This window comes from Ursus arctos, unplaced genomic scaffold (genome assembly GCF_023065955.2).
Source record: "Ursus arctos isolate Adak ecotype North America unplaced genomic scaffold, UrsArc2.0 scaffold_31, whole genome shotgun sequence".
NCBI lineage: Eukaryota > Metazoa > Chordata > Mammalia > Carnivora > Ursidae > Ursus > Ursus arctos.
The window spans coordinates 27,373,988-27,398,205 of record NW_026622997.1 but is presented as its reverse complement, the minus strand read 5'-3'; the positions used below and the strand labels follow the sequence as shown (position 1 = coordinate 27,398,205).

At 52.5% G+C, this 24,218-nt stretch overlaps 3 protein-coding genes across 9 annotated transcripts in view; all 3 read left to right on the top strand.

Moving 5' to 3' along the window:
• Positions 1-3,730: 3,730 nt before the first annotated feature.
• FKBPL (FKBP prolyl isomerase like) lies at positions 3,731-5,495 on the top strand. The gene is made up of 2 exons (XM_026482566.4): positions 3,731-3,928; positions 4,192-5,495. The coding sequence occupies exon 2, from the start codon at positions 4,264-4,266 to the stop codon at positions 5,311-5,313; it is 1,050 nt and encodes a 349-aa protein (XP_026338351.1). The 5' UTR covers positions 3,731-3,928; positions 4,192-4,263; the 3' UTR covers positions 5,314-5,495.
• Positions 5,496-5,803: 308 nt separating this feature from the next.
• On the top strand, positions 5,804-15,328 carry ATF6B (activating transcription factor 6 beta). Of its 2 annotated transcripts, none has more exons than XM_026482547.4 (18): positions 5,804-5,954; positions 6,332-6,411; positions 6,548-6,626; positions 7,094-7,185; positions 7,698-7,833; positions 10,207-10,292; positions 10,444-10,579; positions 10,663-10,794; positions 10,951-11,084; positions 11,773-11,958; positions 12,049-12,140; positions 12,569-12,748; positions 12,910-13,017; positions 13,200-13,281; positions 13,489-13,559; positions 13,784-13,895; positions 14,034-14,118; positions 14,627-15,328. In XM_026482547.4, exons 1-18 carry the CDS (start codon positions 5,849-5,851, stop codon positions 14,854-14,856), a joined length of 2,127 nt encoding a protein of 708 aa, XP_026338332.2. In that variant the 5' UTR covers positions 5,804-5,848; the 3' UTR covers positions 14,857-15,328. The 2 variants fall into 2 exon arrangements, with proteins under 2 accessions (XP_026338332.2, XP_026338331.2); XM_026482546.4 differs by having other exon boundaries at positions 5,824-5,963.
• A 5,293-nt stretch (positions 15,329-20,621) lies between these two features.
• Positions 20,622-24,218, top strand: part of TNXB (tenascin XB) — a 58,574-nt gene continuing 54,977 nt past the window's right edge. For 3 of the 6 annotated variants that reach the window (XM_057305031.1, XM_057305030.1, XM_057305032.1), the window contains exon 1: positions 20,957-21,175. The gene's annotated coding sequence lies outside the window, so the exon portion shown is untranslated. Of the gene's footprint in view, positions 20,664-20,956; positions 21,176-24,218 lie in introns of those variants that run through there. The other 3 variants (XM_057305029.1, XM_048225855.2, XM_048225858.2) reach the window with 3 other exon arrangements.

Below are 24,218 nucleotides of genomic sequence, written 5' to 3'. Positions count from 1 at the left end.
AACTTTCACTTGTTATCCTCTTTTTATGTCCTCCTCAGATCCCATGTTCTCTAATCAGGCCGGGGGATATAATCCTCCTAGCCTGTTTCCCTGCTTCTTCCTAATTCTTCGGTGACTATCCCTAGAGAGCTGAGCCCCAGCATAATGAGGCTCAAGGGGCAGGGAACCAGAAGAGAGCAAGCAGTGAGTCAGTTAACATTCATGCAGCAACACTTTGTGGAAGAACCTGTGCTCTTCCCCACTTCTGAGTCTTCACATCTTGATCCCTTTTACTCCTCAAGTTGAAACCTGGGGGAATCTAAAGATCCATGGATTTCTCCTCTGAGGATTCTGAGTCCTCTTTCATAAAACTTAAACCTTGTGTTTTCATTTTGATGAAATTCAAATTTTATTTATTTAAAAAATATTTTCGTTTTGGATGATTTGGATTACTTTTTTTTTTTTTAGGAGTTTACGTGCCTATGTTTGTATGTGTTTTTATAGTCAAGTGACAAGGGATCCCTAAGTCAGTGGTTTTCAATATGGGGTCTATTAGAACTGAGATTCAGTTCCAACTCATTCTTTGAATGGCAGCAAAAATGTCTCACCCCCAAGGAATATCCCCTAATCCTTCATCCACTCTCATAGCATCTCACGCTTCCTCATGCCACTGTAATTAGTATTCCCTTGGCCAGACTAGGAGTTTCCTGAGAGCAGGGACTGTGTCAGTCTCATTCATCCATGTAGCCCCACTTCCTATCATGCTGCCTGGAACACAGCAGGTGCTCAATAAGCGTTTGTTGAATGAATGAATGAATGAATGAATGAGATGACACAAAAGAAATAGAGACAAGGCCTCTGCCCTGTAGAGTCTGTTGGAACGGAAACATACACACACAAAATAAGGGAACATTACAAAGCAATATATTTGTAGCAGAGTACAGTTTCTTCTCATTGAGAGAAGCTGATCTTTGAAGGGTCATCAGAGTGGCGCTCTCAGTTAAGGCACACAATACAAATTACCAAACTTTGTCCAGGGATTAGGCTGCAATCAAACCTTTTGTGACTCGTTCCAAACATCCTGCCTTTTCCAAAAATCCTTGAAATGGAAAGGGGAAAAGGGAGGGAGAAAAGGTGGATTAATTTTCACGAAGAGCCCAGGCATTACAAGAATCAGAGTATTTAGCCGTAAGGGAAGAGGTGGCAGTGGACTAAGGTTATTCTGACACAGAACCCAGAAATAAAACTAGAGAAAAAGCCTAGGTTAGTGACTTGAGCCTCAATACAGAACAGGGAAAGGACTGTTTTGACACAAGTCTGTGTGTACTGATGAAACTCCTCCCCTTCTGGCTATCCTGGCATGGTACTTGTAGTCTGGGGCACAATGGCAGGTGATTAGAGAGCAAACTGAAGAAGGAGCCAAAGTGAGGTACTAAGAGCAGGATTCTCCTTCCCTGAAGAGCTGTGGTGCCCCAGCCTGTGCTGGGAGCTGGTCAAGCAAGGCTGAATCACAAAAGGGACCTACATCTTTTATCCGGAGGAGAAGGACCAGTTTTTCACTGACACACCCAATGGGTCAGGTTTTACCAGTTATATATGCAAAATATACTACAAACTGAAGGGGCACAGAGCAAGGGTGACAAGAACGGGATGAGTTATTCTAGAATCACGTTATTCAAAGTGTGGTCCATGGGTCTATAGCATCCAAGAGCTTGTTAGAAATGCAGAACCAGCAAAAATGAACTATTGGGACTTCATCAGGATAAAAAGGTCTTGCACAGCAAAGGAAACGGTCAACAAAACTAAAAGGAAACCTACAGAATGGGAGAAGATATTTGCAAATATCTTAACAGAAAAAGTGCCAGTATCCAAAATCCATAAAGAACTTCTCAAACTCAACACCCAAAGAACAAAGAATCCATTCAAGAATGGGCAGAAGACATGCACAGACATTTCTCTGAAGAAGACACACAAATGGCCAACAGACACATGAAAAAATGCTCAACGTCACTCAACATCAGGGAAATACAAGTCAAAACCACAATGAGATACCACCTCACACTAGTCAGAACCACTAAAATTAACAAGTCAGGAAATGACAGATGTTGCCGAGGATGTGGAGAAAGAGAAACCCTCTTACACTGTTGGTGGGAATTCAAGCTGGTGCAGCCACTCTGGAAAACAGTATGAAGATTACTCAAAAAGTTGAAAATAAATCTACCCTATGACCCAGCAATTGCACTACTAGGTATTTATCCAAAGGACATAAACATAGTGATTCAAAGGGGCACCTGCACCCCAATGTTTATAGCAGCAATGTCCACAATAGCCAAACTATAGAAAGACCCCAGATGTCCATCAACAGATGAATGGATAAAGAAGTGAGATACACACACACACACACATACTGGAATATTACTCAGCCATCAAAAAACTGAAATCTAGCCATTTGCAAGGATGTGAATGAAACTAGAGAGTATTATGCTGAGCGAAATAAATCAGCCAGAGAAAGACAAACATCCTATGATTTCACTCATGTGTGGAATTTAAGGAACAAAACAGATGAGCATAGGGAAAGGGAAGGAAAAATAAAATAAGATGAAAACAGAGAGGGAGGCAAACCATAAGACTCCTAACTGTAGGAAACAAACCGAGGGTTGCTGGAGGTGGAGGGGGTAGGAGGAGAGGATAACTGGGTGATGGGCATTAAGGAGGGCAGGTGATGTAATGAGCACTGGGTATTATATGCAACTGATGAATCACTAAATTCTACTCTTGAAACTAATAATATAGTAAATGTTAGCTAAATTGAATTTAAATAAAGAATTTTTTAAAATTTTAAGTAAAAGAGCATCTCTTGAAAAGTAGTTCAAAACAGGTTGAAAAATAGGGCAGAGAAAACGCAAAGTCAAGAAGAGCTAAGGAAACATGATTAAATGGCATGTGGTATCCTGGGTAGGATCCTGGGACAGAAAAAGGTCATTGGGCAAAAAGTAAGAAATCTGAATAAAGTAGACTTTAGAGAAGGAAGGGAGGGAGGGAGGGAGGAAGGGGGAGAGAGAGGGAGGGAGGGAGGGAGGGAGGGAGGAAAGAAGGAAGGAAGGAAGGAAGGAAGGAAGGAAGGAAGGAAGGAGGAAAGAAAGAAATGCAGAATCATGGACACGCCCCCCCCGGCTCCAGACTTCCTTAAATCAGAACCTGAAACTTAACAGCTTCCCCAGGTGATGTGCATGCACATCAAAGTTTGAAAAGCACTAAGATTTCCTGAGGGGAAAGACTTGAAAGCCAATGATGAATATGAGGGAACAAGTAAGGAGAAGCTTCAGGTGATCCCACAAGGGGATAGAGGCAGTCGGGGAGAAAGAGGCCTGAGGGTTTCTCTTGCAGCACCGTGGACTGAATGGGCGAGGGAGCAGGCTGGGTGGCTCCGGCAGGAAGCCCTGAACACGGGGACAAGGAGAATAGCACAGGTGGGCCTGAGGTCTTCAGAGAAAAACACTGCTACCGCTATCATTCACCACCAGCTCCGCCATTCCCTCACTCTCCCTCATGAACCCCAATTTCCCCTTCCAGGATTTCTCCAGACTTTTAGTCTCAAAAACCCGGGCAGTCGGACTCCGCCTAGTTTGGTTTGATTCGGCCAGGATCGGTTGCTAAGGCCTGGAAGCTTCCCGGTTGCGGAGGAGGGGGAGGATGATGTCACGTCCAAAAGGCGGGCCAACCAGCCCTCTCCCTCCTCCGGATTGGCTGCCAGGAATTTGATTAGATTCGCAGCCTCGCGGGCTCCAGCGTTAGCTGTCATTGTCCCCAGATGCCCCTGGCCCTCGGCCGTCCTCCCCGCCTGCAGCAAGGCTCTGAGGGCTGTATTCAGGAAGCACTTAGCTTCGGAAGGAGAGGTGATTCGAACGGTCTGGCTATTGCCACCAGGCTCGGCGTTTTGGCCGCCCAGGTACTTTTTGACTCGATCGGGTGTCCGTAGTTGGGGCGGCTACCGGAGCCGCAGGGATTTGTGGAATTTATAGTTCTGGGTTAGGTCTGGCTTAGTTCGTGGGTGGACCGAAGGAGGCTCGAGCCCGACAGATTTTTGGAGGGGAAAAAAAAAAAAAAAAGATTTCGAGGACTGGGGGCCTGGGTCCCAGAAGGACGGGAGAGGACGAAAAGGGAATCTAAATAAGAATCCTGCCATTAGCATTGTTTTGGTTTTCTTTTCAGGTGCTGACCTGAAACTGATAATCCCATTCGACCAAAACTGTTCACCCACGGTGGAAGGGACCAGGCAGCCAAATGGAGACGCCACCAGTCAATCCAATGGGAGAGAAGAACACCTCTCAACCACAACAACAATGGGAAAAGAACCCCCAGGAGAACCTTGAATCAACTACCCAGATTAGGCAGCAGCCCCAAGACCCTCCTACTGAAATCCTTGAGCTGAGAGTGAGCCCAAATCCAGCCAGCCAAATTCTAGAGAAACCTCAAGGGACTGAAAAACTGGCTGCTGGACTTCAAGGAGACTCTGCTAAGTCTCATGGATCAACCAGTGAGATGCCAGAGCCCCTTCAAGCTTCTGATCTCTGGTACTGTCCCGATGGGAGCTTTGTTAAGAAGATCATAATTCGTGGCCATGGCTTGGATAAACCTAAGCTGGGCTCCTGCTGCCGGGTACTGGCTTTTGGGTTTCCTTTTGGGTCAGGACTGCCAGAGGGCTGGACAGAGATAACTATGGGGTTAGGCCCGTGGAGGGAGGGGACTTGGGGGGAGCTCATAGAGAAATGCTTGGAGTCCATGTGTCAAGGTGAGGAGGCAGAGCTTCAGCTCTCTGAGCATTCTGAATCTCCTTTCAGGCTCACACTGGCCTCCTTCACTCAGGGCAGGGACTCCTGGGAGCTGGAGGCCAGTGAGAAGGAAGCCCTGGCCAGGGAAGAACGTGCAAGGGGCACAGAATTATTTCGAGCTGGGAACCCTGAAGGGGCTGCCAGGTGCTATGGCCGGGCTCTTCGGCTGCTGCTAACTTTACCCCCACCTGGCCCTCCAGAACGAACTGTTCTTCATGCCAACCTGGCTGCCTGTCAGTTGTTGCTAGGGCAGCCCCAGTTGGCAGCCCAGAGCTGTGACCGAGTGCTGGAGCGGGAGCCTGACCATTTAAAGGCCTTGTACCGAAGGGGGGTTGCCCAGGCTGCCCTTGGGAACCTCGAGAAAGCAACTGCTGACCTCAGAAAGGTGCTGGCAGTAGACCCAAAAAACCGGGCAGCCCAGGAGGAGCTGGGAAAGGTGATCATCCAGGGGAAGAAACAAGATGCAGGGCTGGCTCAGGGTCTGCGCAAGATGTTTGGCTGATTAAAAATTAAATTTTAAAAGAGACAGGAACCTGTGAATTGTGGTTTATGCTGTGAGGTTTTGAGGCGACAGAGGGAGGGTTTCAGCCCATGTCCCATTTCCAGCTTTTGCCTTCCTAGGGGGGTAGCAGTGGTCTCAGTGCGCCTCTTTCCCTGCTTTACCAATAAAAAGCCATATGATCATGTGTGCTGCATTTTGGGGGGGCTCATCTATATCCGAGGATGAATGCAAGATACATAAACTACTAAATTTAGGACCGACTGGGGAGATGGCGGGCCTTTAAACACCGGGAACTACAACTCCCAGGCTCTCTCTTGCTGGCTTCTGTTCGGCGCATGCGCAAGCTGTACGGCCCTGTTGAGTGGGAGTGCTATTCTCCTGCCGCGCTCCCATTGGCCCGGCCTGTCCAGCCACCTCATGTACTCAGCACCCAAGTCTCTTACTGGTCGGTAGAGCTTCCGGGACGCCCGCCCCTTTTTTTAAGAGTCAACTGATTAGTTGAGGATGGGGAGAGGCGGGCCTTGGGAACCGTCTCATGGTTGGGGGGCGGGAGAGAAAGATGGCGGAACTGATGCTCCTCAGCGAGATTGCGGACCCAACACGTTTTTTCACGGACAACTTGCTGAGCCCGGAGGACTGGGGTCTGCGGAGTGAGGCCTCGGGGAGGGAGGAGGGCTGTGGCATGCTGTGCTCCTGAGGCACGCAGAGAGGAAGCGGAGGTCCACAGAAGAAGGCTGGGCAAATACAGAATCCATCACCCGAAGGAGGGCGGAGCAGGGGGGCTCGTTGTGCTTTCGGGGGATGCGGGAGTTGGGAAACACCTCCGCTCCCTGCGGAAACGTCGAGTTGTTCCGGGGTGGGGGAAGGAGGGGCTGAAGTTCTTTGGCTGTATCACGTTTCAAGTGGGCGGGCGGTAGGTCTGGCTGAGCCGAGCCAATGAGGAATGGGCCCAGGGCTGTGTGTGGATCTGTAGGCTGGGCCACCGGAAGACCCCCCTGACGCTCTGCATCTCTTGCAGACAGCACCTTGTACACTGGCCTGGATGATGTGGCGGAGGAGCAGACGCAGCTCTTCCGCTGCCCAGAGCAGGATGTCCCGGTATTGCCCCCCGAGCCTTGTCTCTAACCTTTGGCGGGTGGGAGTTGCCCTGGAACCAGGATTCAGCCCCAGACCAGAGTTGATGGAGCTGTTACCTTCTTCACATTCTTGCCATCTAATGCCCTCCTTTATTCAGTTTGGCAGCAGCTCCCTGGATGTGGGGATGGATGTCAGCCCCCCTGAGCCACCTTGGGACCCCCTGCCTATCTTCCCAGGTAAGATATCCTTTCTGAGGGGCACCTGGGTGGCTCGGTTGAGTGTCTGCCTTCAGCTTAGGTCATGATCTCAGGGTCCTGGGATGGAGCCTGCATCAGGCTCCCTACTCAGCGGGGAGTCTGCTTCTCCTTCTGCCCCGCCCCCCCATTCTCTCTCTCTCTTTCTCTCTCTCTCTCTCTCAAATAAATAAATGAAATCTAAAAAATAAAAAAATAAAGATATCCTTTGTGATACCCTCATCCTTCCAAAACCCTCACTTTTCACTGTTTCCCAGGAACTGCGGAACTCCCTGTATCCTCACGCCTCCTCTTCATAAGTGCCTGTGCACTCCTTTCTTCTTCAGTCCCTTATTATGTGTTCTTTCCCCTTTGCCCCAGGTGAGGGGATCCCCACCTCCATGTCTCTGGACACTTTTTGGACTCGTTAGGCTCTGCTTCCTGCTGATTCCCTAGCCCTTTTCTTCCAGATCTTCAGGTGAAGTCTGAGCCATCCTCCCCTTGCTCCTCTTCCTCCCTCAGCTCCGAATCATCCCATCTTTCCACAGAGCCCTCCAGCCAGGTGAGAGCCATCGCCATCCTTCTACTGTTTGTGGCAGGAACTGTGTTCCATTCCCTTCACCCATAGGTGCTGAGAAAATATTTCTTGTGCTATAGGTCAGAGTAGTGGTGGTGCCTTTGAATTTCTTTAATATTCTCATTTTACATGTTTCTGGTGTAGTTGTCTAAAAAGATGGAGTCTTTTTAATATACGGAGATATGTGACAGCCATGGTGGGGCTGAGAAGAAGAGTTGTTAACTGCTCAGAATTCTAGAATTGCTCTTGCCCAAGTTGTCCACTCTTAAGGCAATATTTGAAATCGTGAGACTTCATCAACCCTCCCAGGAATAAAGTAGAAAGAGAAAACAAGGGGCCAGAGACAGCTTTGGGAGATGCTTAGTATCATTCAAACCAGAATGTCAAATAATTAGTAAGCTCTAAAGCTTTTGTTCTTGCTCTTGCTCTCAACACCTTCCCTTATTTTCTTTTATTTTTTGTGCCCCACCCCCACTTCACCTCCCACTCTCACCCAGGCTTCTGGTGTAGGAGAGGTGCTGGTTGTGAAGACAGAGTCCTTGGCACCCCCACTCTGCCTCCTAGGAGATGACCCAACATCCCCATTTGAAACTGTCCAGATCAATGTGGGTCCCACCTCTGATGACGCCTCAGGTAATAACAGCCTGCCACCACCCCCAGGCTTTACCAAGGCAGAGTATGTGTGTGTATAGATGGGGAGGGGATGCAGGCAACAGTACAGGGAGGAAAAGGTGGGGAGGGGAAATAGCAGATCACCAGGAAAGAGGCCAGAAAGGGGAGGGAGAATTTTAGGAAACCACAGCAAGGTCAGCCCTGAAGAGATGGGGATGGTTTTTCTTTCTTTTTCTCATCCCTAGTATCCTATTGTGTGATTTAACTTCCTGTTGCCTTACATTTTTAAAAAAAACTTATGGACAGGCTAGGGAATATTTATTTATATTTTTCCCCCAATGTTTTATTATAAAATTTTTCAAACATACAGAAAAGGTGAAATACCATATACCCAACTCCTAGATTCTACAATTGACATTATTTGTGCTATTTTTAAGTGTTACCAAGTTTATTTCCTCTTAAGTGTTTACATAGTAAACATTTATTGAGCACCTACTCCATGCCACATACTGGACAGGGTGCTGGGGATACAAAGATAAAAAAGATGTGAGCACCACACTGACCTGAGAATCCTGTAGTGTGGTGGGAGGGGAAAGATACACGCCAGTCGCTGAAGGTGTGGGAATTCCAGGATAGACATCACAGGGTGCCACAAAAGCTCATAAGAGGGGCAGCTCACCTGATGGGGGCTGGGTTGGGGATGTCCCCCTGGAGGAAGGGTTTCCTGAGCCAAGTTTTGAAGGACACATAGAGATTCATCCAGAAGATGAATAGATGAATGTGGGGATTGGTGTGTTGGTGTGTTTGTGTGTGTCTATGGAACTTGCATCTCTTCAGAGTGGATGTGAGGAGGGAGTGGGAAATGGCAAGGAGTTGCAGAGGCTGCAGGGACAGGTGGGCACCCTGCTGAGGGACTCAGCTTTTATCCTGTGGGCAGTTGGGAGCCTCTGAAGAATCAGGCAGGAGAGCAATGTGATCAGGAGGATGACTCAGGTGGCAGAGTAGAGAGAATGGATTGTGGAGAGGCAGGACTGGATGCAGTTAATCAAGTAGGATATTTGGATATTTGGATAAAGGAGGCAGAAAGAATGAAGTAGGATGGATGAATTGCAGTGACTTCTAGGATAGGATTTGAAGAGGATGCCTGGGTTTCTTTCTAGGGCAGATAGATACTGTAAGAGCCCACGCCCCCCGGTCAGGGAGGATGATGAATTCAATGCTGTACATGTTGAGTGTGGACTGCAAAGTGGCTTTAGGGTTTCCTGGCACTGCCTCTCTTTGGTTGAACTCCAACCAGAAGCTAGAGGGCAGGGGAGTCCCATGATTTAATCCATTCGTGTTTTCCTCCCCGGCCTCAGTGCAGGGCAGGGAAGGATGCAGAGTGGGTCTGGAGAGATAAACAGACCATATCCACACATTATTAAGAGTTACAAAGAGGACAAACAAATAGGAATTGAAAACCTTTTCACAGCAAACGGATTGCTGATGACTTTGCCAAGGAGTCAGATTCTCCCCTAAATAAATTAGGTATTTTTTGAGGGACTGTGCTTTACCCATCAATTTGATAGACAGGAAGCATCAGACATAATCCTTGTTTTTGGAGAGTCTCGTGAGGGTCATAACACGTGGTGAATAATCAAATAGTGGTCACCTCTAAGAAGGCATCTGGGTGGCTGATGGACAAGGAAGGGAAGGAGATCCACTTCACTGAATTACCCGTTGGTCCTTTGGAGTTCTGTATCATATGACTGTATTACCTATCCACAAATAGAAGTTGAAATTTTAATATAGCAATATTAGCACTTATATAAATAAGAACCTAAATGAGTGGTATGGACCAAAGTCAGTGGCAGACTGGTGAACTTGGGGCTGAATCTGGCCCTTGGGTGAGTTTTATTTTGCCCACGTGGGGTGATCAACAAGTCTCACAGATGGATTTAACAGAGGCCGGGAAGACTCAGAGGTGACTGAGTCTTTGCAATTTGGTGCCTGGGAGGCTCACAGAGTGGAAACAGAATTTGTGTGAAGGGATACGAGTGAGCCCCATGGGGGGACATGAGAAAGGAAATGACCAGCAGGTACCTAGAGAGTCAGGATCAGGACACAGGAGCAGTCAAGGGTAGAAATGCAGACTTGGCTGTTGTCAGCATAGGGACACATGATGGCTTCTGGAGCTAGGGAAGGAGAAAGGAAAGTCCTGGATAAAGAGGTAGGAAGAGAGCCAGCAGATCAGGAGCCCATAGCTCCTCCTCCTTCTGGATTGCATGCCTAGGGCCAGCTTTATTTTCTGGTACAAGGAGAAAGGACTGTGTCTTCTATCCCCTCTCTTAATCCTCTTCTCCTTCAGTGTTTATCTGATATCCAGCATTTTGTTTCATCCCAACCCCCCCACAGATGTCCAGACCAAGGTAGAACCTGTCTCTCCATCTTCCTCCATCAACTCTGAGGCTTCCCTGCTCTCAGCGGAGTCCCCCAACCAGGTGAGCATCAACTTTTCTTTCTCCTTCCAGACACTCCAGTGAGTTCCTTGAGTTCCTTCTGACTCTCAGAAGTATGAAAGCATTCTCTTTTTCAGCTCCTTCTCCTTGACACTCCTCCTGACTCACATATCTTCTGGAATGCCCAACACAGGCTTTTATAGGAGAGGAGGTACTGGAAGTGAAGACAGAGTCACCGTCCCCTCAAGGGTGTCTCCTGCAGGATGTCCTAGGCCCCCCACTTGGAGGTGTCCAGATCAGCATGGGCCCATCCTCTGATGGCCCCTTAGGTAATGGGGCCTCCTGACACCTTGGGATCCCTGGCAGGAGGCCTCTAGTCCTGACATTCCTTCCTTCCTTCCCCTTTCTTCAGGCAAAGCCCTTCCCACCCGGAAACCACCCCTGCAGCCCAAACCTGTGGTGATAACCACCGTCCCAATGCCACCCAGAGCTGTGCCTCCCAGCACCACCATCCTTTTGCAGCCCCTTGTCCAGCCACCCCCAGGTACTAAAGGCGTCGAGAAGGACACGGGCTGAGTTGACTTTCTCGGGGAGCTCACAGCCATTGAGGCTCCCAACCCTTGGGTGCTCAGGTGCAGGTGTGGACACAAGAACTCCACCTGACTTACAGCTCTCACCTTCTCCTGTTCACTTGCCCCAGTCTCCCCAGTTGTCCTCATCCAAGGTGCTATTCGGGTCCAGCCTGAGGGGCCGGCCCCCCCAGCTCCAAGGCCTGAGAGGAAGAGCATTGTTCCAGCCCCTATGCCTGGGAACTCCTGCCCACCTGAAGTGGATGTAAGTACTGGGGAGGAGAGGGGTAAGACTGGTTAATGGGAAGGGAAGAGGGAAGTCTGTCGTGGGAGAGAGAATTGTGGAATGAGGAGGGAACAAAAAGTGAGGAAGCAAACCCATAAGACGATCTGAAGATCAAGTGGATCTCGGTTCATATACGAGTATCAACATCGACTCTGTGATTTGAGGATCCTTAGTTTTGCTGTCACTGGAGATGGAGAAACGGGAATGGTGTCTGTAAATCTAAGGCAGGGGAGTCATACTGGGTTATGGTTGTGGCAGTAGTTGGAAGAGGGAGGCTGTTTCCTAGGGGAAAACCAGGTAAAGTAGTCTTTAATTATAGCAAGGTTAAGCTGTGGGCCCTTAAAAAGGAGAACTGAGAGAAAGGAAGATCCCCCAACCAAGGAAAGGAACTGAGTTTCCCCCGGGAACCAGGATGAAGGAAGTTCTTCCTACAGTCTGACTTCTCTCAGCTCTGAGGACCAGGAGCACAGAGCGGTTGAGAGAAGGGCTCCTTCCTTGAAATGTTTTAGCAGAGAGGAACAACCCCTCTCTGGCTGTGTAGGTAGAGGACAGGAAGGCAGGAGAGTGGCCGGTGTGAGCAGTGGGGTGAGCAGTCCTGAAGTCGGGTGGCATAGTGCCCTGCTCCCGCCCATCTGTCATTCCTTTTTTGGCCCTCTGGGTACCCTAGGCAAAGCTGCTGAAGCGGCAGCAGCGAATGATCAAGAACCGGGAGTCGGCCTGCCAGTCACGGAGGAAGAAGAAGGAGTACCTGCAGGGGCTGGAGGCTCGGCTGCAGGCTGTGCTGGCCGACAACCAGCAGCTCCGCCGGGAGAACGCTGCCCTCCGGCGGCGGCTGGAGGCCCTGCTGGCTGAGGTAAGCTGGTCTGTCCTTGGGAGGCCAGTGGGAATACTGGCTCCTTTGGGATGACTTACCCTCTCTCTGGGCTCTTTCTCTGCACCTTAGAACAGCGAGCTCAAGTTAGGGTCTGGAAACAGGAAGGTGGTCTGCATCATGGTCTTCCTTCTCTTCATCGCCTTCAACTTTGGACCCGTCAGGTGAGACCTTCCTTGGCCCCCCCAAAAGCTTCGGGGTGGAGCCCACCCTCCACGCTGCCTGCCTGCTTGCCTGCCTTGGCACAGTGCCTTTCATCCCACTTACGCACAGACAGCACTGGTGTCCTCAGCACTGACGGTGCGTCCGGCCAGTCCCTTCTCATTCCATTTCTCTCAAATGGTGTGTCCTCACCTGGAGCAGATGGTGCTAATAACGTTGGTAAAAATAGTCACTTTTAAGCACTTACCGAGTTCCTCAGGCTTCTTGGCTTTATGAGGTAGGGATGGTTCTCATTTCCATCTCACACGTGAGGAGATTCACTCTTGGAGAATAGACTGGAACCCAGGCGGGCTGTCCGTAGAGCCCAGGATCTTAAGCAGCCCCTCAATAAAGCCGGAATTCCTCACACCCTGCCACTCCTTATCCCTAGCATCAGTGAGCCTCCTCCGGCTCCCATCTCTCCTCGGATGAGTGGAGAGCAGCCTCAGCCCCGGAGACATTTGCTGGAGTTCTCAACGCAAGAGCCAATTCAGGGAGTTGAACCCCTCCAGGGTTCCTCCCTGGGCCCTGAGGAGCCCCAGCCCAGCACTCCAGGCCGGCCAAGTTTCAGGTGAGGAGCGGGCCCTCTCTTTCGGCGATACTGAGTGTATCTTCTCCCCAAAAGTTGCCTTTTCTGTTTGAGGGGAGCCAGAGTTCTCTTGCCATCACTGCCTGTTCTGCTGGTGGAGGGGAGCAGCCTCAGCTTGTTGCCCCCTTCCTGCCTCACTCCAGGAACCTGACAGCCTTCCCCGGGGGTGCCAAGGAGTTGCTGCTGAGAGACCTGGACCAGCTCTTCCTCTCCTCTGACTGCCGGCACTTCAACCGCACCGAGTCTCTGAGGTGTGGGGGACTCCCGGCTGGGGGCGTCCTCCCTGAGCTTCTGAGGCCCCTCCGCGGTGGCCTAGCTGTCGTGTGCTGAAGCACCAGCCCTCCCTGCCTTCTCTTCTCCCTGCCGTGTGCAGGCAGGGAAAATGGGGGCCTTGGCTCAGAGCTTAGGTGTTACCCCGCCTCTGCTTCCCTAGGCTTGCTGATGAGCTGAGTGGCTGGGTCCAGCGCCACCAGAGAGGCCGGCGGAAGATTCCTCAGAGAGCCCAGGAGAGACAGGTAGGAAGGGCTAGGACTGGCTCAAGGAAGGCCCACTGGAAGACTAAATGTCCTAGGGATTTTGAGTTAGCACTTCATTGTGGAGGTTTGAGGGATCATTTGGGGTAAGTGGAGGGGTGGGTGTGAGGTGACATCAGCTTCCAGGGGCCGTCTCCCTTTCCCTTTTGCCTTTACCCTCTTCACATCCTTAGATACTTCTCCTTCCAGAAGTCTCAGCTACGGAAGAAGTCGCCTCCAGTTAAGGCAGTCCCCACCCAACCCCTGGGGCCCCCAGAGAGGTGAGTGTATGGGGGTGCTTGTCTGTTATTAAGGGAGATTTCACTCTAAAGAGCTAAACTCCCAGAATATGTCCTGTGCCGATCGTCATTGCCACCAGTGGCATTATGCCTTCCTCATCCACTGGGGTCTCCTTGTCTTTTTCTCTCATCCTCTCCCACCTTCCCTAGTGGGACCTGGGCATTGGGCTTAGTTCCTCCCAAACCCTCTTTCCCCACCTGGCTAGGGATCCTGTGGGCCAGCTGCAGCTGTATCGCCACCCAGACCGTTCGCAGCCAGAATTCCTGGATGCAATCGACCGACGAGAAGACACGTTTTATGTTGTGTCCTTCCGAAGGGTGAGTTCCTCCCTGCCCCATCCCTGTCACCCTGGGTTCTTTAGCAGTCTGTCTTCAGGCTGAGGCTCTAGAGTAGGGGTGGGGAGCCTGTCCACATCTCTTCCTCCAGCCTCCCGGCGTGGCCTCTTTGTTTCCCAGGACCACTTGCTGCTCCCTGCCATCAGCCACAACAAGACCTCTCGGCCCAAGATGTCCCTGGTGATGCCTGCCATGGCTCCCAATGGTAATTCTCTCCCTGAAACTGAGGAAGGGGGAGGTTCTCATAGAGCCAACATGAGGAGTTAAGGGGGAAATGGAGTGACTGGGCCATTCCAAAGAGAGGCTGAGGCTAGACTCCCGGATGAGAAGAAGCAGGAAATGGGTGGAGAGAAAAACTGAGCTCCGGAGACATGGGAGGAAGACGAGGGTGCAGGCCGTCCCTTGATGAGGGCGCTTGAGTAGGTGTGGGCAGAGGGGATAGGCTGGGAACTGCCAGATTCTCACCTCCTGTTTTCTCTTGATGTCCTCTCCCCTGTGACCTCCATCATATGTGTTCTCTGTGACTCATCGATGTCATTTTCTTTTCCTGCCCTTCTCCTCTCCCTGCACCAACTCCATCCCTACCCTCTCATTGACCTCCTGATGTGGATCTGCCTCCTCCCCATTGCCCCTCCTTCCCTCCCTGTCCACCTCTACTTTTCTCCTCTGTTTGCCTGCCCTTCTCCTCTTCCTTAACTCCCTCCTTCTCACAGAGACCCTGTCAGGCCGGGGGGCCCCGGGGGACTATGAGGAGATGATGCAGATCGAGTGTGAGGTCATGGACACCAGGGTGATTCACATCAAGACCTCCACGGTGCCCCCCTCACTCCGAAAACAGCCATCCTCGACCCCGGGCAATGCCACAGGTGGCCCCTTGCCAGCTTCTGCAGCCGGCCAGGCCCACCAGGCCTCCCACCAGCCCCTCTACCTCAATCACCCCTGACCTCTTCAACTCACACTGACTTAGAGCTGGTGGGGGGGGGGGCGGGAGATGGGGGCAAACAAGTGGGGTTTTTCCAAGTTCTCTGATCCTTGGGCTTGGGGCAATTCGTAAAGGAAAGACAGGGTGTGGGGTTAAGCACTTATTTGGAGATGAGCGGTTCACCTCTCTTCTTACCCCCTTTTTGGAATATAGGGCTCCTCATTTCTCTGAACCCCTAATTCCTGCTTCTCTCTTTGAGGGTATTGAGTGAGATGAAGTTTTGGGGTGGGTGGCCTCCTACACATTCTTTATTCTTTTGTTTCTCTATTGGGGGGGTGAAGGTGGGAATTTGTCCCCAGGAGGGACAAGGGACATTTTTACATTTTGGAGCTAGTCACTGGGAGTAAAGGAGGGGTGGTGGTGGGAGACCAGGTTTATGTATGTGTACTATCTTCTTTTTTATTATTAAATAAACAACTTGGAGGGAGTTGAAGGAATGGTGGCTGCCTTCCTGGCTCATGACGGAGAATTTGGGGAAATTGGCTTCTGTAGGGCCAATATATCAGAGAACTAAGCACTGAAGACATAGAGTGGGGGTGAGATCCCAGACCTCATGTCATCCCCTTGTCCCCGCCCCTACAACACTGGGGTATGTCTGTGTCTGGGGGTGGGGGGAAATGGGGGGGAGATGTCTCATGGCGTGACAGCCCTGAGGATACAGGTTCCTGGAATGTGTCTGAGTAAACAGGAAGGACAGGGGGCCCCACGCCCTTTGGGGTGAGCAGCCTCCCTGGATCCCCTGCATTCTAGCAGGTTCTCCCTCCCTTCCCTTGATTTCCAGGACGAGCAGCTTGAACAAACAGCGGAGCTGGGGCCAGAGGGCTGTAAGCCAGAAAGGAGGGGCCACAGTGGAGAAGGGGGTGGTGTTTGGAGGGAAGGGGGGATGTTGAGGCACATCTTCTCGGCCCTAAACTGGAGGATACTGAGACTTGAGAGTCCGGTTGAAAGAAAAGGATGAGAACGGATCTGTCAAGAAAGGCTGTGCTTCTAACTAGGAGGAAGGGGCACAGGACAGAGGGTGAGGGGCCAAATCTCACTCCACCTGGGGGGATCCCGTCAGTGGCTCCTGTCCAGCAGCGCCTCAGGCCTGGCCCCGCAGGAGTGTCCTGGGTCAGCTAGAGGGTGTGGGCTGGGCCTGGGCTCAACGCCCAGATGACTGGACAGGGGCCGCCCGGGCCACAAGCCCAGGCCTGAAGGAGGAGGGGAGAACCTCACATGTCCAGCCAGGCTCCCCCACTCCCCATTACTGTGTTTGGGGTGAAAACAGACTGAGTAACTATGGCAACCTGGAACTAGGGCTCCCAGGAACTAGGCCTCTCCTCCCTCCGGAGCGCAGCCCTGGCTTCTGGGCCTTCCTGTCCCCACCTCCCTGGAGCCTCATCCAGGCAGTGAGTGCAGGACGAGGCTTTGGGGGGCAGAACACCTGAGCTGGATCCCTTGCTTTACCTTTCCTTAGTGGGGGCCTTGATGTGTGACTTAAACACTCGGGGCCTACATTCCTTATCAGCAGCACGGAATCCTCCTACGTACTTCTCATGGTTGGTGTGAGGGTGAAAGAGGTCCACAGTGCCTGGCTGATGAAAGGCACACCTGACCCTTGTCCCTTACACCTGTCTCTTTCCATTTACATTGCCCTTTTCTCTGTTCCACTGTTACCCAAGCTGGCTTCATCACTGTGCCATTGTGCCATCGCTCCTGTCTTGACTGCAGTGCAGGGAGGTGCTTGAATGCTGGCATCTCTGATGGGGGGGGGGGGTCTGGGGTGGGGCCCACTGCACCCCTGGCTGAATGGCAGGGGACAGCTGGCACTCTAGTGTGAACTGGCAGCCGACTAGTGGCTGAGTTAGTGGAGTGGGGGAAGGCTTAGGAGGGGCATGGAGCCAGGGAGTGCGAGGTGGGAGGGTGAAGGCAGGTCAGTCTCTGGCTGCCATGCTCCAGGCCCCCGCGGATCCCAGTCCACAGCCCGATCCCAGGCTATTGAGGCCCCCTCAGTGTGCTACCATGGTCACTCCTGCACCTCCTGTTGGCCCTTCCTGTCCCAGGCCCACTTTGTCTTTCTGTTGAGCTGCTTTCCTCCCTCAAGATCTGGCCTTTTGTTCCTCTTACCATCCAGGACCCATCGCCTCTCCCACTTTGCCCTAGATTCCTCTCCCACCTCTCTTTGCCCTCCGCCCGGCCAGGAGTCATCACCTTCTTTTTTGGACTCTGGTCTTTGCTGCTCTTGTTCCTTACTCCTTCTGTATTTTGCCCTTCCTCCCCCCTGCTTTGCTCTCTTTTCAGTTTCTTTTTTCTTGTTTTTCTCCTGCTGCTGACCCTGTGCTCAACTCCTCCATCTTCATGCCACCCCCTCCCCAGTTCCCTTTGCACTCCTTTGTCTGCATTCCTGGTCCACAACTTCCTCTCTTCTCCCCCGCTTCGGCTCTCTCCCCCTCCCTCCCCCTTCCCCACTCCAACCCCCTGTCCTCTTCCCAGTCGTGGGGGCCAGGACTGGAGAGCCTGATGTTTGCCTCATCGTTCTGCTATGGCTTCTGGATACAGCACATCTGGATTCCGGGGCCCAGATGTGTGGTTGCCACAGCGACCTTGGTCCCTCTGGTAAATATAGGCGCCCACCCGCCCCAGAACAGAGAACAAAACAATTGTGTGACTTTCTTTTGTCACGAGATAGAAATGTCCTCCCTCCTCCCTTCTCCCCACACCCGTGTCTCCAGGCAAAGAAGTTTTAAGGGTCCAAACCCTTCCTTCTGTGGCTCTTTTGCCCCCTTTCCAGTCCTAGGCTCTTGGTTCTCTCCCATCTCTCATCTCACAGGCTGCCTTTTCCCTCCCAGCCCCCTCCCCACCAGCTCCTCAGTAGTGGAATGTTGGTCCCCCAGCTGGACTTGGTGATTTCTTCTTACTGAATCTGCATCGTAACTGGATGCAGAAAAAAGTTTCAGAAGCTTGATCTTCCAGCCTTCCTTTGCAAGAAAGTTCTTCCAGAAGCCCCTTCAGTTTCTGCCCTGAGTCTTCCATCTTTTCAAGGCTATTCCTGGGGGGAGAAGAGAGAATACAGGCTTTGGAATAAGAGAGCCTGGGTTGAGGTCCACCTTCACCACCGCTAGCCAAGTCCGTTGGACAGGTCACCTAACGTCTGTGATCTTCCATTTCCTCAGCCACAAAGTGGGATTAATCAAATGCCTGCACTGTGTTGGAAAGTTTTGTCAACGGAAGCCCAGTACAACTGTTTTCTCTCTTCCCCCTCTCTGGGACTGCTCCCTTGGATCACAGCCCCTGGCCTCTCCTCATTCCCTCTCTTTTCCTTCAGGTCCTTGCCCTTAATTGCCCTCATTCTTTTTTGTGTTCCTTCCCTTCTCCCTGTCTTTCCTTTTCCTTCCCATCTATACCTTTTATCCTGTATCCTCCTGAGGTCAGGACAGGAACAAGGAGGATCATTCAAGGATGGAAGCCCAAAGCAAAGGACACCTGGACTGAGGATTCTGAGACCAGCCAGAGCATGTGGACAGCTGTCAGCAACCCCGATCTCTACCCATCACATGAAACACCTCAGTGAAGGCCACTAGGCCTCCCTGCCTCCATGCCTGGGGCTCCTACCAGACTCCCTTTCACCCTAACTCCTTCTCACCCAGTCCTCTCACAGTTCAATAGTGACAAGCATTTATTAGGCACCTGGGCTATGCAAGATCTGATGCTTTCCTGACGAGATGCAAACATATGTGAGATAGGAGCTCCTCCAAGAGCCTAAATCCAGGGCTAAATCAAATTTTAGACAATGATGACGTCAGAACCTGGAATCACGTCTGTTAAGCTTCCAGTGGCTTCCTCAAATGCCTTGTAACCTTATAATGTTTGCAATCCCACTCTCTTCTCTGAGACTCTGGTATCCCATCTGTCCCTACCATGGACTTCCAAAACACCCCATGGCCATCCTCAGAGCTCTCACATCTCCAGGGTCTCCTGGCCACTCCATGAGCCAAGTATACTTATGGTGACCATACTTAGTAAATAATAAAACAAAGATTAAGACATAGGGCAAACAGGGGCGCCTGGGTAGCGCAGTCGTTAAAGCGTCTGCCTTCGGCTCAGGGCGTGATCCTGGCGTACCAGGATCGAGTCCCACATCAGGCTCCTCCGCTGTGGGCCTGCTTCTTCCTCTCCCACTCCCCCTGCTGTGTTCCCTTTCTCGCTGGCTGTCTCTATCTCTGTCACATAAATAAATAAAATCTTAAAAAAAAAAAAAAGACATAGGGCAAACAATGGTATGACCATGGGACAGAATTACTGAAATCTGGGGAGGTAAGAGAAAATCCAACTGTGCAGTCTGCTCTCCCCAAGTAATGCTGTTTAAGACCCTCCCTCACCCTTTCATGTACTTCTCCCTCGCGCCCCCCCCCCAACCCCATCAGAGGGAAGGTGTTGCCTACTCTAGGCTCTGGGGGCTTTGGGCCAAGGCAGAGGAAGGAAGCTGAGCCCAGTTCCGTCCAAGATGCTGACTTCATCCTCCCCATCAAAGCCAGGAAAAAAACAGACACACACACACACACCCAGACACACGGACACACCCACCCAGACACACGGACACACACGGGGACACACATGCGAGAGTCCGTGCAAGTCTTTGGCCTCAGCCACGGGTTGCTAACTGGCCATGTGGCCACCACATGCTGTGCCAATGTGCCCTGTCCCAGGAACAACACAGCCCTGCAACCAGGAGTAGCCAGTCTGGGGTGCAGACACCTGTGCTCCAGCCCCAAGTGGCAGACTCAGACAATTACGGGTACCTTCACGTCCCTTTCACCCATCACCTGTGAAAGGGCCAAACTCTTCCCCAATGGTGAGGTTTATAGCGGGGTAGAAGAACTCTCGTGAAACCAGGGGTGGGGATCCCTCAACCTGGATATTTCCCTTCTGTGGCAAAAGTCTCAGCCCCTGGTCAGGGCAGTGAGCACAAGGGGAAATGGGGCCACAGAAACAGCAGACTTACGTGGGGGAGTGTCTGCTGCCCTGTCCTCTGCCTGAGGTCAAAGTACGTTCTTTCACCAGCCCCCAACTCTCCCTACCCCTGCAGCTCCCCTGCAGCATCCAGACATTCACCCCTTTCAGCTTTCCTCTGACTTCACCCTGCCATTCCTACCCCCACCCCCATATCTGCCTCCTGCCTCTAGCTCTGTCTCCTCCCTAAGCCTCTCTCCTAAACCTCCTTCCTAACTTTCTGGCTTCCCTTCCCTGTCTCCTCTGAACCCCAACTTCCTTCCCAAGTCTTATATATCCTGGTGCTCAGCCAAGCCCTTGCCCAGCCAGTACCCAAGCCTCATCTGCCATTTCTCTGGAATTTGCTGAGGTGGGAGAATGAAAAGGGGGCAGTGATTCCAAGCTGAGAACAGGCAGTGGACTGAGAACAGATGGGAGAGGCTGTGCAGGGACAGGGCAAGTCGAAATAGGAGAAGAGAGGGGCTCAGGTGGGAGCAATGGGACCAGGCAGGGATGGGTGGGGACAAGGATTTCCAGAGAAGGCCCCCATGTTGGGGAGGGATTTGGGCTTGGGAAGGAGGTTTCTTTCCCACCCCCATCCCCACCCCCTGCTCTGCACTGCCAGGAGAGAATGGCAGGAAGAGGAAGAGCAAGTGCTGGGCAACAGGCAGGTGGGGCAAGATCCAAGCTGGAGCAAAGTGGTGGGAGAGGAGGTGCCAGGGAAGGAGGAGGGAGAGGGGCTGGCCATGCAGAAGGGTGTTGGTAGAGAGGAGAACCCGGTGAGAGAGCAGGAGCAACAGGTGGGGAAGCGGTGGCGGGAAAGGAGAAATGGCATACCGATTGGGGATGTCAGGTTGGGCAAACATTGGGGTGGGAGGAAGAGTATAAATGGGACAGGGAAAGGATGTGGGAGGTAGGACCAGGGATGCAGGGGGCAAGACGAGGGTATTGTGGGACTCAGTGATCCCAGACAGGGAGGGGAGGAGGGGTGGCATGCAATGACGTTGGGAGGGCCTGGCAGGGACTAGAGGGGTGGGAGGACCTGCCCTATCTCTGCTCCCCTCCCTGACCTCATGCTGGTCCTCCCCTTCTCCTCCCCCTGCTCGCTGCAGGCTCCCTCCTTCTTGCTGTCGCTGCCGAGATCGACGGTTGGGTCGCAGCTAAGTGAGCCCCTACTGCAGGGAACAAGCAAGGGGACCTCCAGGGAGCTCGGGGCTGCCAAGGCACGGTAGCCCTGCCCTGCCTTGAGAACTCCCCTCCCAAGGTCAGGGACAGAGCAGGTGCAGAGGCACTGCAGTCGCCTTTTGCCCAGGTAAGGAACAGAGCTCTGGAAGAACAAGGAAGAGCTGGGAGCGGTGGGGGTTCTATCCTATCCCTACACCCCCAGCAAAGGTGTAGCAGGAGAGCTCTCAGGAGAGCCTCACAGAGCAGGGACTTTCTGTTAGGACAGAGAAAATGGGACCTTGCACTGGGGACTAGCCTCCCTGTGGAGGGTGCGTCTGGAGGGTGGGTGAGTGTGTGTGCGTGTGCGGGTGGGCGCACACGTGGAGTGGGGGGTGTGGGTGCCAGGGTGACAGGATCAGGTGGTGGCACCAGGGTGGAGGTGGTTGTCGGTGAGGTAGGACTCAGCGGTGGTCGGACAGGGGAAAACCGGGGACTAGAGGCTAAGCTAGTGGCCGGCTGACCGTCAGGAGGAAAGTGCTGGTGGATCCCAAGTGCTCTGTTTGGAGCAGCTGAGCTAGGGCTTAAGGAAGGTGCCAGAGGGAGTCTCTCGACGTGTGGGTTGCAGGGTCTGGGAGGGAGGTCTGGGGGTTGAAATGGAGCAGAATCCGGATTCCCAGGTCTGGGAAGGGCACAGAGCCTGCCGAGAGGATCCTAAAACTTGTTCTTGGCTGAGAGCTCTGCGCCCATGACTCACGGTTCAGCGGGGTTGGGCTGACTGAGAGATGCCTCCAGGGGCACAGGGGCTCCGTCTTCCTTCCGTCCCCCTTCCAGGCTCTCCGGGCTTCTGTCCGTCTAAACCTCCCCCCACCCACTACACGTGACACGCCCTGGGTGGGGTGGGCGGGCCCCTTATCTCGCCTGGAAAGAATTTAATGGCTTGGAAACAACTGGAAATGGAACTGAGAGGAACTACTGGGAAGCAAGTCGGAAACACCGCAGCTGCCGGCTGTCTGCTTCCAGTCCCCGCCCGCTTCCCGCATCCCTGGCTCCCTTCTCCCTCCTCCCCTCCCTCTCTCCCTGCCTCCACTCCCTCGGGGACCTGGCATCTCAGTTCCTCAAACTCCCTTCCCCTTGAGTCCTGGTCACTCAGTGCAGGACCAGACCTGCCTTCCTGTCTCTCATTGCTCCCTTACTCTTTTCCACTGGGGGCCCAGAAATTCTTTCTCTTACTTTTTCCATTCCTCTGACCCATTAGCTCCCCAAGAGTAAAGGGCATCTGGATCCCCCAAATCTCCCCTCCCTGGCACCTCCTTACCTCCTGGTTCCAACCCAATATTTGGACCCCCCTCATCTCCCTCCTTCCTCTCATGAACTGGAATACTTCCTTCACCCCTCATGTGGCATGAGGGGCAGAGGGAGGCAGAGGGGTGGGGCCCAAATCCCCCATCTCTGGAACATCCCTCATGGAAGCCAGCCCTTGTCCACACCTCTTGGGACCAACAGTCCCTGATGAGCAAAGTGTCAAAGTTGGCCACCACATGAATACCAGGCAAGCTGAGTCACAGCTTGGGATGATGCCCCTACCTCTGCCAGCCCTCCAACCCTAGGGAGGGTGCCAAGAGGGTGAGGCCACATCCCCCCTCCCCACTGCAGAAAGGAGCCCCAAACAGCCCCAAACAGGGGGATGATGAGGGGGAAACACAAGAGACACCCAAGTTCTTTCCTTTCTTAGTGCTAAGAGAAGAGGGGAATTTTTCCAAGAATTGGAAGTGGGGAGCTGGAGGGATGGCCATAACAGGGCAGGAGAGGGGATGGGGAAGAAGGCTCTGTGTTGTGCACTGTGAAAGCTACTCCTGTCCTCTCAGACCTGCCTCACTACTTTCTGGCTTCTCTCCTTCCTGATGCAGAGACTCTCTCTGCCTCTCCCCCAACCTGGGGAAAGATGTAGGATCCAATGGTGGGGATGGGTACTGGACAACTCACAAAGACCCCCAAAGGTGCAGGGCACCAGGTACTTCTGCTTCCCTCTGGAGAACAGCCTCCTGTTTGTTCTCCTCCCTCCAACTATGTTCTCTGACTCACACAGCTGCCCTCTGAGCAGACAAGAAATCCACTTTCTTAGGCTTCACCCAATGAATGCGTGTGGAGGAAATGTGAAGAGATTGTGTGTGCGTGCACATGCACGCGTGCGTGTCCGCACACACTCACACGTGTGCCTGCAGAGGTGCAGGCTTATTCGGATGGTATGTGTGTCTGTGTGCAAGTGTTTGTGGGTGAGTGCACACTCTGGTGTATTGGTATATGTGCATGTACTTGTGTGTGCACACACCCCTGGGTTTGCATGGCCTTAGACACAGAGTGACAGGATTTGAGGGTAGGTCAGAGCCCACCTCTGTAACCCAAGGCTACACTCCAAGCTGACGGGCTGAGGGGCCTAGGGAAGGGCCACTGTCTGCCTGCCAGGCCTCTCCGCCTGGGCTTCTTGGGCCTCTTTCGCTGTTGCTCTTTCACTGTTGTCCAGCTTTCCTTCCATCTCTCCTGGGCCTGTGGCAGGGTGTGATGGCTGGTAGCCCTGAAACTCCTTTTTCCCCAGACCCAGAGGAGAAGTTTCAGAGTAGCAAGCCAGGAAACGTGTGTGTGTATGTGTGTGTGTGTGTATGTGTGTGTATGTGTGTGCGTGTGCTCCTTGCCAGTCAGTGTTTCCACACTCGCTCTGCCCTCCTCTCTCCAGCCTCTCTGGTTCCGAAGAACACCTCTCCTTAGCCCTTCGCCCCAACAGAACCCTCCACATTCCGTTGCTCACCACAGCCCCCTGTCCTGGTTCACCCTGAACACCTCTTTAAACCTGGTCTCCCTGTGCTCCCCAATCCTTGCCTCAATGGGTCTCACGAACAAACACAACTGGGCACCAGCACCCAGATCAAGAAATAGGATATTCTTAGCACCTCAGAACTTCCCCCCATGTCCCTCTAGCCACTACTGCTCTAGGACCACCACACTTCTGACTTGTGACAGTACAGATTAACGTTGTCTTTTCCCAGACTTCATATACACAGAGGTGTTTTTTTTAAGATTTTATTTACTTATTTCAGAGAGGGAGAGAGAGGGTGCAAGCATGAGTGGAGCAGGGGGAGAGGGAGAAGCAGACTTCCCGCTGAGCAGGGAGCCCAGTGCAGGACTCGATCCCAGGA